Source organism: Nelumbo nucifera, chromosome 8 (assembly GCF_055504915.1).
Source record: "Nelumbo nucifera cultivar China Antique chromosome 8, China Antique-T2T, whole genome shotgun sequence".
NCBI lineage: Eukaryota > Viridiplantae > Streptophyta > Magnoliopsida > Proteales > Nelumbonaceae > Nelumbo > Nelumbo nucifera.
Window position 1 is genome coordinate 12,512,336 of NC_142656.1, and position 14,672 is coordinate 12,527,007.

General features: G+C 38.6%; 2 protein-coding genes across 15 annotated transcripts; both read left to right on the forward strand.

Moving 5' to 3' along the window:
- The first annotated feature begins 247 nt into the window (after positions 1-247).
- Positions 248-14,448, forward strand: LOC104592300 (pentatricopeptide repeat-containing protein At2g41080-like). 14 transcript variants are annotated; one of them, XM_088893074.1, is made up of 9 exons: positions 248-439; positions 567-657; positions 1,125-1,202; positions 2,443-2,724; positions 2,824-2,868; positions 2,986-5,074; positions 5,495-5,595; positions 5,754-5,854; positions 13,263-14,448. In XM_088893074.1, exons 5-6 carry the CDS (start codon positions 2,863-2,865, stop codon positions 5,017-5,019), a joined length of 2,040 nt encoding a protein of 679 aa, XP_088749200.1. In that variant the 5' UTR covers positions 248-439; positions 567-657; positions 1,125-1,202; positions 2,443-2,724; positions 2,824-2,862; the 3' UTR covers positions 5,020-5,074; positions 5,495-5,595; positions 5,754-5,854; positions 13,263-14,448. The 14 variants fall into 14 exon arrangements, with proteins under 14 accessions (XP_088749200.1, XP_088749199.1, XP_019052405.1 ...); XM_088893073.1 differs by having other exon boundaries at positions 5,763-5,854; XM_019196860.2 differs by having other exon boundaries at positions 5,495-5,854.
- LOC148789632 (uncharacterized) lies at positions 7,738-8,949 on the forward strand. Its single transcript, XM_088893084.1, has one exon. The coding sequence runs from the start codon at positions 7,738-7,740 to the stop codon at positions 8,947-8,949; it is 1,212 nt and encodes a 403-aa protein (XP_088749210.1).
- Positions 14,449-14,672: the final 224 nt, after the last annotated feature.

A 14,672-nucleotide genomic window follows, 5' to 3' on the forward strand; every position in this document is an offset into this window, starting at 1 on the left:
TGGCAAAGCCTATTAGAACAGCCTTTACAGCCTTGATCCTTATGGAGAGATATTCCTAATGCAAAGTTGCAAATGATGGTTTGGTTTGATTCGATTTATTCATCTTTTTAACCCTAAACCGGCCGATGGTGAAGAAAAATCGGCTAAATCGAATTGGATCGGGCCGGATTAATCGGTTTGAATTTATTTGTAAACAGCCCTATCGAACAGAATGAACATTTCGCCGTGACTAACTTTCATTTTGAATGGGGGTAAATATGGAATAACACATAAATGATAGTGACTTCGTGTAATCGAGTGTTGTTTCTTTGTGTAGTGCGATTTTCGCTCTTCTTCCTGTCTTATTGAACTGAACGAACGGCTCCACAACCACAACCTCCAGTCATCGATTCAGGACTTTTGAAGACTGAAGTTTTGAGTCTTTTGACCGGCGACCAAGGCGAGTTCTTTCTCTCTTACCTCCTCCTCCTTCCATTTTGGCTCATAGAGTTTTGAGTTTCCCTATCCCACGATTACTTCTTCTTCATTCTAGTTTTTATTTTTATTTTTTTGTTTTTCTTTCTCAGGTGAGAACTCGAAACAGAGTACCACCGTTACAAAACGTGAAGACGAACTGATGAAGAAAGAAGTGAGCACCTTGATTCAAGCCATTTTCAGGTGAGCAATTATAATAATGCCACGTGGCAACTCACTTACCATTGTGGGTGCTCTCTGAAGTCTGAAGTCTGAACCGCCCTGTTTATTGAACACTTAATTATGTGCATGGTCGATCTCCTAGGGATGTTAAATGAAGGCATAGTAAATGCAGGACCTTACCTTATTAGATGGAAGCAAGGATGAATAGCTTGCAAGTTGCAAGTATATGGGATTCTTGAGATTCATGGTTGGGACTTGGGTGTTTTGAAGGGATTGCTGATTTGGGGCTTGAGGAATGTTTCGTTTCAGCAACTGGTTTTCTATTTGAATCATATCCTCTTTGTAAGAAGAAAAAAAAAATTCCTCTATTTTATGAAAGTATGGAAATTGAACCATACAAAAGGAAGAGGTATTGACCTTTCCCACGGTTCCTTTTCTTCTTCTTCATTCTAATTTTTTATTATTTTTTTTTTTATTTTTATTTTCAGGCGATAACTCAAAAGAGACTGAGTTCGACTGGCCAACAAGGCAACGACCAATCACAATTAAGTGGATTCACGACCAAGGTAAGTCCTCGTCTAGTCCTTCTTCTTATTCATAAATCCTAATCTGCTTCTTCAGTACTTATACAGCTTAATTGGTTACTTATCTTGCTGTCCATTGTTCTTTTATCTCTCTTAAAAATTTAAAACTCAGTGGCTATGGCCTTTTTTTGACTGTCACATGAAGAATAGAATGAACGGATTCGGATTTTTTAACCATGTTCACTGAACGAATTGAGATACTTATGGAAAGGCATGAATTTTGATAATGGAGCCAAAAAAAAAAGATACCTATCATCCACCTTAGGGAAACTCATGTAAACCTCAAATGAATATAATTGTGAGATGAAAGTAGAAAAGTACTTCAATGCCAATCAGTATGCAAATGGAAATGGTAGATATAAATAACATTCATCTAATATATATTAATATAAATATCAAATAATATCTGATAAAAATATATAAATATCAAATAATTAATAAGTCTAAATATTAATATTAATACACTTTAACAAGAAAAAGTGGAAAAAACACCTTTGTTATACAAATGGATGTTATTTGGATGGTCATTCGAATAATAGAATTTAGAAAACATGGTTATAAATTTTCTTCTTCATGTGACATACTTTCTCATTAGTATATAATCGATTAATATACTTTCTCAAACCAGAGGGAAGCAAAAAACGGAATTGTCAATAATGTGGTATATGCCACCCTAATATTTAAAGTTGGCATAAATAGTATTAAATTACCACATTAATAATCTGAATCTGGAGATTGAATTCATACTAGTCTACTCTCCTATAAAAGAAGTTGTGCTTCTTTTCAATGTTAATTAGTGTTTCTTATTAATAACAAGACTGAAGGAGTTCATTATTATAGGGAGTGTATTTGGGTTCATCTAGATTCTCAGAGGTGGATCTAGACTAGAAACTTAAAACTAGAGGTTAGCAAAAACATGGAACTATCAACGATAAAGTATGGTGATCAAAACAATCCCCCTTCCCCTTGGGTGTTGCCCCTAGAAGAAGTCATCCCTCTCTACTCCTTTCCTAGCCATCTTATCTGTGTGGAAATGGCTTATTGAGTGATCCATTGGTATAAGATACTCTCTTTGGAAGCCAAAGATCTAACCTCTGAGAAAATGATGTTGACTTGACATGGGCACCTGCAATGCTTCCAACCTATTATTTAATGCTACTAATAAGTGTATTATTTTACTGTTTTCATTGATAACATTGATTTTGGTTCATTGATAATGCAGGGGTTTTCTATGATTGGGCAACAGAGTGCACTGATATATCTCATAAATGACATTGCATTGTAGTGATTTCTATCTCAATAACAGTCATGTTTCTGTTGTTAGGAGCTATCAATTTGGTCAGGTATCCACTAAAAAAGTGATTATTATCTTGTACAATCACTGCTCTTTCGGTCTTTTGATTTATCTAATGTTTAGATGTTGCCTGTTTTTTTTTCCTGATTCTTCTGAAACACACCCCATTACCACCTCATGAGTGAAACCTCACTTGATAATTTTGTTCAGGTAATTTTTATGCTATCAATCTGTTAATATATATAATTTTACTTGAAAAATTTTATGATATACATTTCTAATCTACGATTTTTCCCCATTGATTTGTAGATTATATAGATGGGAGACCAATTTTTTTATGGATGAAGGATGTGGGTGAGTAAGAAAGAAGAATCTTCTTCTTCTTTTTTTTTATGTGAACCTTGTTTTAATTTAGTATTCTGATGAAGGGTCCCTAATTGCAACATTCTCTTGAATATATTTGACTACCAGGGAAGGCACATAAAGTGCATGAGAAAGCCTTTACTAAGATTCCTCTACTTATTTTCCCAACATAATAAAGGTTCATGCATCACAATTTGTCAACTTTTGTCCACCGACACTTCTAAAAGTATTGTCAAATCCAGAGATGAATTCATTGAGCTTACTTGCAATGGAATGTTGAAGGAGGTATTTGAAAAATTCAGAACGGAGATCTGGTTAGAACCATCCCTATTTTCTCACCTTCTTCAAGGATGTATTCTTTCACAGTCACTTCCTCTAGGCAAGCAGCTCCATTCTTTAATTATCACATCTGGTTGTTCTTCAGACAAATTTATTTCCAACCATCTCCTCAACATGTATTCCAAATTTGGAGAATTGCATACTGCGGTTGCACTGTTCAATTTGATGCCCAGGAAGAACATCATGACATCAAACATTTTGATTGGTGGGTTTATACAAAGTGGTGATTTGGTGACTGCTTGGAAGTTGTTTGAAGAAATGCCTGAGAGAAACCTTGCGACATGGAATGCAATGGTTACTGGACTTACACAGTTTGAATTCAACAAAGAGGCATTGGGTTTGTTATCTCAAATGCATGAAATTGGATTTCGACTTGATGAGTTTACTCTAGGTAGTATTCTTAGAGGCTGCGCTGGTCTGAAAGCACTTATTCCTGGAAAGCAGATCCATTGCTACATAATGAAGTCTGGGTTTGATGGCAATTTGGTTGTTGGGAGTTCTCTGGCTCATATGTACATGAAATGTGGGTTTGTGGAAGAAGGGGAAAGAGTAATAAAGGGAATGCCTGTTCATAATGTTGTTGCATGCAATACCCTCATAGCTGGCAGGGCACAAAATGGGTGCTCCGAGGAAGCTGTGGATCAGTATAATCTTATGAAGATTGCAGGATTCAGGCCAGACAAAATTACCTTTGTCAGTGTTATCAGTTCATGTTCAGAATTGGCAACCCTTGGACAAGGGCAGCAGATTCATGCTGAAGCTATTAAGTCTGGAGCTGCTTCGGCAGTATCCGTGGTCAGTTCATTGATTAGCATGTACTCAAGGTGTGGGTGTTTGGAAGACTCTATAAGGGCCTTCTTGGAATGTGAAGATGCAGATGTTGTTTTGTGGAGCTCGATGACTGCTGCTTATGGGTTTCATGGCCAGGGCCAAGAAGCTATCAAGTTGTTTGAGTCAATGGAGAATGAAGGTCTGGAGCCAAATGATGTTACCTTCTTGAGCTTGCTCTATGCTTGTAGTCATAGTGGATTAAAGGAAAGGGGAGCAAAATTCTTTGAATTGATGGTTGATAAATACAAAGTAAGCCCTAGTTTGGAGCACTATACTTGTATGGTTGATCTCCTTGGGAGATCTGGCTGTTTGGAGGAAGCAGAAGCTTTAATCCAGTCAATGCCCATAAAGCCAGATGCAATTATCTGGAAGACTTTGCTATCTGCATGTAAAATCCATAAGAATGCAAAGATGGCCAGAAAGGTTGCTGAAGAAGTTCTTAGACTTGATCCTCAGGACTCTGCACCTTATGTCTTGCTTTCAAACATCCATGCTTCCGCTAAGAGATGGGGTGATGTTTCAGATGTGAGGAAGGCCATGAGAGAGATGAAGGTGAAGAAGGAGCCTGGGATAAGTTGGTTGGAGGTGAAGAACCAGGTTCATCAGTTCTGTATGGGTGATCAATCCCATCCAAAATGGATGGAGATTGATGGGTTCCTGAAAGAACTAATACTGGAGATTAAGGAACGAGGTTATGTGCCGGACACAAGCTCTGTTTTGCATGACATGGACGCTGAGGAAAAAGAGTACAGCTTGGCCCACCACAGTGAGAAAGTGGCTATTGCTTTTGCACTCCTGAACACTCCTGTTGGTTCCCCAATCAGGATCATGAAGAATTTGCGTGTGTGTAATGATTGCCATGTGGCAATCAAATTCATATCAGAGGTTACTTTAAGAGAAATTATTGTTCGTGATGCTAGTCGGTTTCACCATTTCAAGGCCGGGAAATGTTCTTGTGGTGATTACTGGTAGATACAGGATGCTACTCTTACAAGTGCAGGGAATTAAGTTTATTTATTTTTTTATGGTAAGATTAATTTTATTTAATACTTAAAGTTAAGGTTATTGAATTTATTTGTTCTGAAGGAGATTCTTGTTAGCATTCCTTTAAATTCATGCATATGATGGGAAAACCTCTACATTTCAAAGATGGAAATTTGTTAGCTATGATCGGGATCTTCATCATTGCCATCTACTTCAAAGGATTCTATGTTGTTTTGCCTGTTTGTTAATTGTTACTATGCCGTTATGGACAAGGTTCATTCAAGCACACTATTTTAGAAGTTGAACATTCTACCATTTACAATCTGCACCACAGTGCAATTTTTACATTATTTTGCAGGTTGAAAAGCATTAATGTGATCTCTGGAATTCAAAGTTCTTTGATTTAACATTATTAAGTTATAAAAAAATCTTACACTGTTTTTATCTGTAATTCTGTAATCAGAGGAGTTCCTTTATTAGTATCTGGGGAAATGGATGGGATCTGAATGGTTATCTGTTTGTCCCCATTCATAGTCTTACATGGTATATCAGTGCACCATCAAGGTGATTTTTAAGAACCTTTTTGCTTTGTATGCTAATTTCCTTTTTCCAAGCTTTCTTTATAATGAACTAGCAGGGAAAAAATTTATCCATCATGGTTTCATTTCCTCTACTGGCATTTCATTGTTGCTGCTTGTTTCTACTTGACATATTTGGATCAGAATTTGCAGCTTGGCAGATCTGGCAATCAGTCTTCAATGCTGTCAATGTTCTAGAAAACTTGGATTGAAGCTTTTGGAACCTTGGCTAAAAGCAGCATAAGGTACTGTTGTATGGGGCATCTGCTTTTCTTGTTTTCTGCCAGTTAATTTTTTGCTACTTCATAGCTGCTTTGCAGTCATTAAATTGGGATTATATGAATTATGAAGTTCATGGTGAAACCATGTTTAGGGATTTTTTATCCATCACACAAAAAAAGTTAAGGGATTTTTATATGGATTTTGATTACTTTATATTACTATTAGAATGAACAACTTTTGCACTTCTAGTTTATGAATGCAATTGGATGATGAAAGACATCTGTTCTTACATGTTATTGTGTTGGGGGCATTAGCCATCTACCATAGGCATTGTAACATAGCTTTTGGTTTTCTGGTTGAGTCAATGGTTATGAAAGGTTTTGAAGTGTGAGTTCTATGAGTTAGCCTAGGACTACTAAGCATCAAGAACAGATGGAGAAGTTTCACTGGAGAAGATGGAAGAACATCGAAGCAAATTGTTTTTGATAGAGGAAACAAGAACTAAGGGTATTCTAAGTCTGAAAATCAGGGAAAAGAAGTTAGCCATAGTGATGCTCATGGGTAAAGAAATTATTGATTATCTAGCATTAATGAAAGTTACTGTTTCCAATTAAAAAAATAAATTATTGATTGCTTCAGGGGTTTTGTAGTAGGAGCTTTCCCGTGTCGTAGGAAGACTGTTAGGAAGAGTATGAGAGTTGGGGAAGACAGAAGATATCTCGCTGAAAGGAAGCAGAATGCTAATGGGTTTTTCATTGCTCTTTTTGAATATTTTGGTGATGGTAGGAAGCAATTGGTTTGCTCTTCCCTAAAGGGAGGGAAAGGTCAAGGCTGGATGGAGATTTCTGAGCTGTTGCAGGAATCGGTGGAATTTTCAAGAAGAGATGGCACTGTTATTTGGGCTTTCAGTGGACCAATAGGGATAGCCTCTTCAACAAAGGCTGAAATTATGGCAGCACTAACTGGAATCAGGATTGCAAGAGATCTGGGTTTTCAGAACATCACCATAAAAGGAGATTCAGCAAATACAATCAGGTGGCTAGCTGACTATGGCAGCGGGCCATGGGCTTTAGCTCATTTTTTGACTGAAGCAAGGGATATCCTTCTCAACCTAAATGCACAGCTGGGTTGGATCCCTAGGGAGCTAAACACTGATGCAGATGGTCTAGCAAAAGCTGGTGCTCACAGGGATGTCTTGTTTAGTAATAGTTCTCTTCCTACCTAACTCTTGAGTTGTTTAGTAATAGTTCTCTTCCTACCTTTTTGAGAGTGGAAGTAACCACTTTTGAGATGTTCTTTCTTGAGAAGATAAGATACCACTTGTCTATATACATATTAGATGTTCTGATGACTGTCCAGTAACATCAGAAGAAAAAAGCAAAGTCAATGAGGTCATTATTTGGCAGCAAAATGCTTTGGTGACTATTATTTCAAAAGTTGTTTAGGATTGGGCTTTGTGTATTGGTTCTTTGTTTTGCAACTCTGGCCATGGATTTATTCCTTATTTCTTACTTGAAAATAAAAGTTTTCTCAATCATATAGAGAAATTCTTATTGATTTGAAATCGTATTATAAGTTATGACATGCATTTTTATATTTAAAACTTAAAAGAGCACTTATTAGCATGTGATGCTTATTAGTTGCTCCACAAATTATAGATTATGTAAACCATATTTGTAGGAAATAAGGGATTATGTGATTGAATTGTAGAATTTAATGAGAAAATTTATGGTTAAGATGAAAAACAGACATCTCTTGAGAAAGAGAAGATCAAAACCGAAAAGAGTCAGGAGAAAAGTAAGAAAAAAGGTCCCAAAAAAAAACTAAAGAGGCTTTAATAGGGATTAATGGATCGCACTGCAGACAGAAGTAGGACAAACAAGGGAAATTCTGGTAGAGTGACCAAATGAAGATATTAAGTTGGAGTGGGCAGATCAAAAGAAGCTTAGTGAAAGCAACTTTGAAAAGAGAAAACCCAAATATAATTATCCTTCAGGAATCTAAAAGGGAAATCATTGATAGGAGACTTATGAAAGCAATTTGGGGTAGAAAATGGACTGCTGTTCCAGCGGTGGGTTCTAGTGGGGGCGTCATCCTAGCTTGGAAGGAAGATGAAATCTCAGGTTTGGAAATAGACAAAGGTGAGTTCTCAGTCTCGGTCTTGTTCACAAACTTAAAAGATGATTTCAGCTGGATTCTTACCGGAGTATATGGCCCCAACTCTCCCTCCGATAGAGAGAGATTTTGGGAAGAACTGGATTCCTTGCATGCAGAGGAGGATATCCCGTGGTGCTTAGCCGGAGACTTCAACGTCACAAGATTCAATTTGGAATATTCTAATGGTAGAGCCCCAACAAGAAGTATGAGGAACTTCTCAAAATTCATCTCCAGTCATAACTTGTGTGACCTCACCTGGTCAAATATGCAAGAAAATGTCTTAAGCTGTAGACTTGATAGATTTCTGCTTTCTCAGGAGTGGCTGGAAAGATTCCCCAATCTTTGCCAAGAACTTCGCCCTAGATGTACTTCAGACCACTGGCCTATTTTGCTAAACACAGAAAGAACCATTAGAAGAAAGACACCTTTTAGACTGGAAAAATTCTGGTTATCTCACAAAGATTTCAATAAAAAGGTTGCAGAATGGTGGGAAGATTGCAAAGTAGAGGGTTGGGCTGGCTTTAGGCTCCTACAGAGATTAAAAGCTCTAAGGAGAAACCTGAAAGCTTGGGTGAGAGAGATATTCAAAACTGTTGAAGAAGAGAAGAAAAGAGTTCTTACAGAGATCGAGGAGCTGGATAGCAGGGAACAAAATGGGACCCTTGATGCTCTAAACGGAAGTAGAAGAGTAGATTTGAAAAAGGAATGGGAACAACTAATCAGAAGAGAAGAAATTTACTGGAGACAAAGATTAAGAGTGAAATGGCTGAAAGAAGGAGACAATAACTCCAGATTTTTTCACACTTATGCCTCGGGAAGGAGCAAGAAAAACTTCATCTCCAAGCTGAAAGTGAACCAGAGGGAAGAGGAAAATCCCGAGAAAATTAAGGAAGCCTTCCTCTCCTTTTTCAACAACCTCTACTCCAAGGATAGCAGTAATCAATTCACATTTAGTAGATGAGAAGGCACAACTTTATCAACTGAAAAAAGGGATTGGTTGGAAAGAAGTTAAAAATTCTGTTTTCAGCATGGATGGAGATAGGGCTCCAGGTCCGGATGGCTTTCCCATCTCTTTCTTCCAGCAGTGTTGGGAAATAGTAAAGTTAGATATTTTGGATTTTTTCAGGGAATTCCACTCTTTGGCCATTGTTAACAAAGGCCTTAACTCAACCTTTCTCTGTCTCATCCCAAAGAAAGGGGGAGTCTTGGAAGCAAAAGACTTTAGGCCAATAAGTTTGATAGGGAGCATTTATAAAATTCTGGCTAAAGTCTTGGCCAATAGACTTAAAGATGTCCTTGAAGATCTTATTTCCCCAAATCAATTTGCCTTTGTGAAAGGGAGACAGATTGTGGACAGCATTCTAATTGCAAACGAGTGTGTGGAAGACAGAAAATCCACTGGGAATCCGGGGGTCCTAGTGAAATTAGATCTAGAAAAGGTGTATGATAAAGTGGATTGGGACTGTATCCTTGATTGCCTAAAGATGAGAGGTTTTGGTAACAGATGGATCAAATGGATTAGGGGTTGCATTGGTTCTTCATGGTTTTTGGTGTTGATAAATGGCGAAGCGAAAGGCTACTTTAAGGCTAGTAGGGGTCTCAGACAAGGTTGCCCGCTCTCTCCCTTTCTGTTCACTTTAGTAATGGATATCTTTAGCTACCTTTTCAATAAGGCAACACTCTTCAACTTGGTGAAAGGTTTCGAAGTGGGAAGGAACAAGGTTCATATCTCATATTTACAGTTTGCTGATGACATAATCTTGTTCTTGGATGCCTCCTTGAACAACATCACAAACACTAAAAGGATAATTGAATGCTTTGAAATGGTCACAGGTTTGAGGGTCAACTTCTGCAAAAGTTCTATGGTTGCTCTGAATTCAGTGGAAGTGGAACTCTTGGAGAGCTTCAAATCTTTATTGGGGTGTAAAGAGGAGAATCTTCCTATCTCATGCCTTGGAAGAATGTGAGAAGAAACTTTCAGCTTGGAAGAAATGCTATCTCTCAAAAGGGGGAAGACTTACTCTCTTAAAGGCCTCCTTAGCAAATTGGCCGGTCTACTTCCTTTCAAATTTCCTGACTCCAAACAAAATCAGGAATCAGATTGAGAAGCTTCAAAGGAACTTTCTTTGGGAAGGAGGTGGGGAAAAGAGGAGTCATTTTGGAAACAAGTTTGTAAGCCTAAAGAGGAAGGAGGCCTGGAAATTGGACACTTCAAAGAGAAAAATTCTTCTCTTTTAGGTACATGGCTGTGGAGGTTCCCTAAAGAACCCAATGCTCTTTGGACTGCTGTCATATCAAGTAAATACGGATCAAATGCAAACAGGTGGGATAGCAATCTTCATTTGAACAGGATAAAATCCACAAATCCATGGAAAGGTATCATCTCCACCCATTCTTCTTTCTTTCCTTTCATAAGATAAAAGTAGGAAATGGCTCAAAAATAAAATTCTGGAAAGACCTTTGGTAGGGGGATTTTACCCTTGCTGCCTCCTTCCCTAGACTCTTTACCCTTACCCTTGACCAAGAAGCCACCATTTCTGCCTGCCTTCCAGACCAAACTGTTGAGAACACCCTAAACCTTCGACTCAGAAGACCCCTAAGGGATTCAGAAATTTCTGAATTAATATCTTTAATTCAGACCCTTAAAGAAGCTTACATCTCCCCCTCCAAGTTTGACACCCGAATCTGGACCCTGCACCCCACTGGCGAATTCTCTTCTAAGTCTATGTTCAAGGCTTTGATTGTTGATAACCATCATCCCCCCTTTCCTTTTAAAAAGATCTGGTGCAGCCACATCCCCTCAAGAGTTTGCTTCTTTGTCTGGGAAGCTTGCCTCCAGAAAGTTAACACTTGTGATCTCTTGCAAAAAAAGTTTTTGGGAAGACTGTCTATTTCCCCTCATGTTTGTATTTTATGCCTCAGTGAAGGAGAATCAGCAGATCACATCTTCCTTCATTGCAATTTCACCCAAAAGATTTGGTTCCATTTTCTGAAAATGGCAGGCTACAGTTGGACTATACCAAAGGATGTTAAGGACCTTCTACATCAGTGGCAAGGAACAGGGTTAAGTAAGAGGGGTAAAACTTACTGGCAATCAGTGTTACATGCAGTGCTGTGGGGTGTTTGGGATGAAAGAAACAAAAGGCTTTTTGACAACAAACCAAGGTCCCTGGAGGAGTTGATTTCAGACATTTCTTACCTATGCAACCTATGGACGGTGAATTCAGATCTGTTCAAAGGAGTCTCAGTCAATGACCTCAATAGAGATGTTTTCCCCTTTCTATTTCTCCCTCACCTCCATCAACCACCCTTGAGATTTCCTGAACCCATCAGTGAAGGGGTGATGATCTTAAACTTTGATGGCAGTGCTCTAGGTAATCCCAGATTAGCTGGTATTTGAGGAACATTAAGGGATGAAAGGGGAAACATCTCTTGGACTTTCAGCGGCCCAATTGGCGTGGCAGATTCCAAAAAGGCTGAAGTTATGGCTGCTCTCACAGGAATCAAAATAATAAAAATTTGGGAATTCAAAATGTAACCATTGCAGGTGATTCAGCCAATACTATAAAATGGTTAAGAGACAAAGAGGGAGGGCCTTGGAGATTAAGTCACTGTCTTGAAGAGGCCAGGGACAATTTGGACTGCCTAAATGTAAAGTTAGTTTGGATTCCAAGGGAATACAATCATACAGCAGATGGCTTAGCTAAATGTGGAGTGTTCTTAGAGCAACTTTATAGCGACAAGCTTCCTCCTTCGTAATTTACAGGGGTTCTTCCCCTGCTTTGTACATCTTCCCATGTACCTCTTTTTTATTAATGAATCTTGGTTAACTTTTCTCAAAAAAAAATAAATAAATAAATAAATTCACATTTTACTTGATAAAATATACATGTATGCATTCTGTTTCTGAAGAACCTTATGGTTCTTCTGCATGTATTTTATGTATGATGGCTTGAAGCATTCCTGTATAGAGGGCAATCACATAGTCAATGTCTTTTCCTTCTCAAAAGCCTATGGGGTGATGGGATGGTGAGTTGGATATGTAAGAATATCTTTTGTTTTTAGCAATGAGAAATGGGCCTTTTGTTATCACAAATTTAGGAGAACAAGTTGAGCTATCTTTTTAACAGAAAAGAAAGTCTACAACTATCCAGTTGGGTGAATGTTGGTCAGCCCTAGAGATACAAGCCATTTATCCCCAGAATGGGGGCCATATGCAAGGATCAAAATATTGATACAGACCGATACACCCCAACCGGTGTATCGGCCTGTATCTTCGCTTGCTTTTTTTTTTAGTTTTTTTAATCTGGTTCAGAGGGGTCGGTTTAAGGCCTGTCTACCCCCTGAACCAGGTCATACCCTGAAACACCCCCTGTAGAGGTGTACCAATGGTCTCATGATACGATATGTATAGGCTGATATGACCCGATACGTATTGAGAATTTGATCCTTGGCCATATGTATTGCCATGCCCCTTATAGATCTTCTTTCTAAATGACTTCCTGTCTATTTCCCAATAAATATCCTAACTGATATTGTGCCAAAGAAGTGCCTGGCAATATTTTGAAAAAGTGTGGGTAGCTTACCCTGGAGGTGTTCATCCATGCAAAAAGTGTCAACAAAATGCCCAGAGGCATACATATGAGGCATATCCCTCTTGTATATAGGTACATAGCAAAGCATGCACCTTGTATAAGGTGTGACCTACCGTGCCTCTATATGAGAGGCATGCATCTCATACATGTCACCCTTTTAACATAATTTTATGGATTCATGTCATGCTTAATTATCAGCTTTATTTTTGAATGATGGTTATATTATTGGAGATTGCAACTATATTTTTTAGTTTTCTTTACATCCATATTTTCTATTGATTTTATTTCTTTTTTGAAATTCATAAAACATATACGCTTGGGAGGCTAATGCCCCTTCTGTTCCACCAGTTTATGCCTCATGGCTCAGGACATTGGTATCTGTCCTGGCAAAAGATGGGTGCCAAGTTACACATGTGAACCAGCATTTTGTCTGTAGAGCTGGAGAAGGAAATGAGTAAAGTAATAGTAAAAATTGAAAAAAATAAAAGATGGAACAATTTTGGTAAGTTGTGAGTCCTAATGCAAAACTTGTGACACTGAATGAAGAAAAAATGCACCTCCAGTATCACATCCTCTATACCTGCAAAAATGTCTCTATACCTTCTTTATAATATAATCAATAATAACTGATTTGGTGGCTATGGTGTTTACTGATAAGTGATAATGTGCATTATTGCAGATAGCATATCTATCCGAGGTGGGGGGGGGGATCTTGGAGCTCAACTCCTCAAAGTCCAGGACGATATACCTATTTGTGCTTCTATAATCTCTCAGCGTCTAGCTCTTTACTCATTGGAAGTTGGGGCTGAATGGGTCAGAGATGGGGTGAAGGACCTTGCGAAGAACCATGGTTTTTAAAAACGAACTGGTGATCGAACCAGTCAGGGGTCCGGTTACCGGTTCGAACGGTCTGGCCGTTCTGACAAAAAAATAAAAAAATTGGAAAACAGTCGAGACCGTTCGAACGGTTCAAACGGTTTGAACAGTTCACCAGCCGGTTCAGCAGTTTGCTGACCAAAATCAACGGTTTTAGGGGAAAAAGCGGTTTTGGAGGAAAACGGAACCGGTCAGGTGACTGGTTCCCGGTTTTGAAAACAGTGCGAAGAACAGACCTTTCCTCTTGGATGCACTCTCACCCCTTGGAAAGGACTCTGTGAAAGGCAGGGAAGGTGCAATCTACCTCTGGGAAAAGCTTCCTCAGAAATATCTGGATGATTTTGATGTGGCAGTGGTACACTGGCTGGCACATAGGTATGACATTGTTGTAATCCTTGGGGCTCCATGTGGTGGACCAGGTTATATTCGGATTTCCTTTGGGGGGTTGCCGGAGGTTGATTGTGAAGTTGCTGCAGGAAGGCTCTGCAGGGGGTTAGAAGAGCTGATGAGAGATGAGATGGTGCAGTGACTGTGAACTACCACCATTTAAAATAAAATATCCAGATTATTGGCTAGTCATACACACCTGTGGAATATTTTATTCTTGAAGAGTTGAATAATGGCCTTCTGTGCCCTTTCGGAGCAGTCTGGACTCAGGAGAATGACTCCTGACTGATAAAATGTTAATTCAGAAAGTCAATTCTATTTAGTTGGGACAAGGCTTAGATGATTATGATGATGATCTTCCAAAGTTTCAAGAACAACTCGTAAACAGATATGACTGACTCCATTTCCAGTTTTGGTTTCTGAGGAATTGGCTTATCAAATGTGGTAGAGTGACATGTTAAAATGGTTATTGTGCCACAATTAGGAAGCAGATTTGGCCAATTGATTCCTTTCACCACACTTTCCAATTTATTGTATCAAAGGTGCTCTTTGAAATTGCACTTGGTATTTATTATATCAAATGGCGATTCATGATTGTTTTCCATCCTATGGAAGTGCGTATAAGTAGGGGTGGCAATTGGGCGGGTTGGGTTGGGTTTGGTTTGGATTGAGTTTCAACCCAATCCATCTAATCCGCCAACCCATTAATGACCCAGTTATATAAAATTAAATGGGTTGGGTTCAACCCAATCCAACCTGCCCAAACCCATTAATCTTATATTTATGGACTTGAAAACAAGCTCTCTCTCTCTCTCTCAACAAATAA

Coding starts and splice junctions, on each gene's coding strand:
- LOC148789632 (XM_088893084.1), top strand. CDS start 7,738: ATGAAGATATTAAGTTGGAGTGGGCAGATCAAAAGAAGCTTAGTGAAA.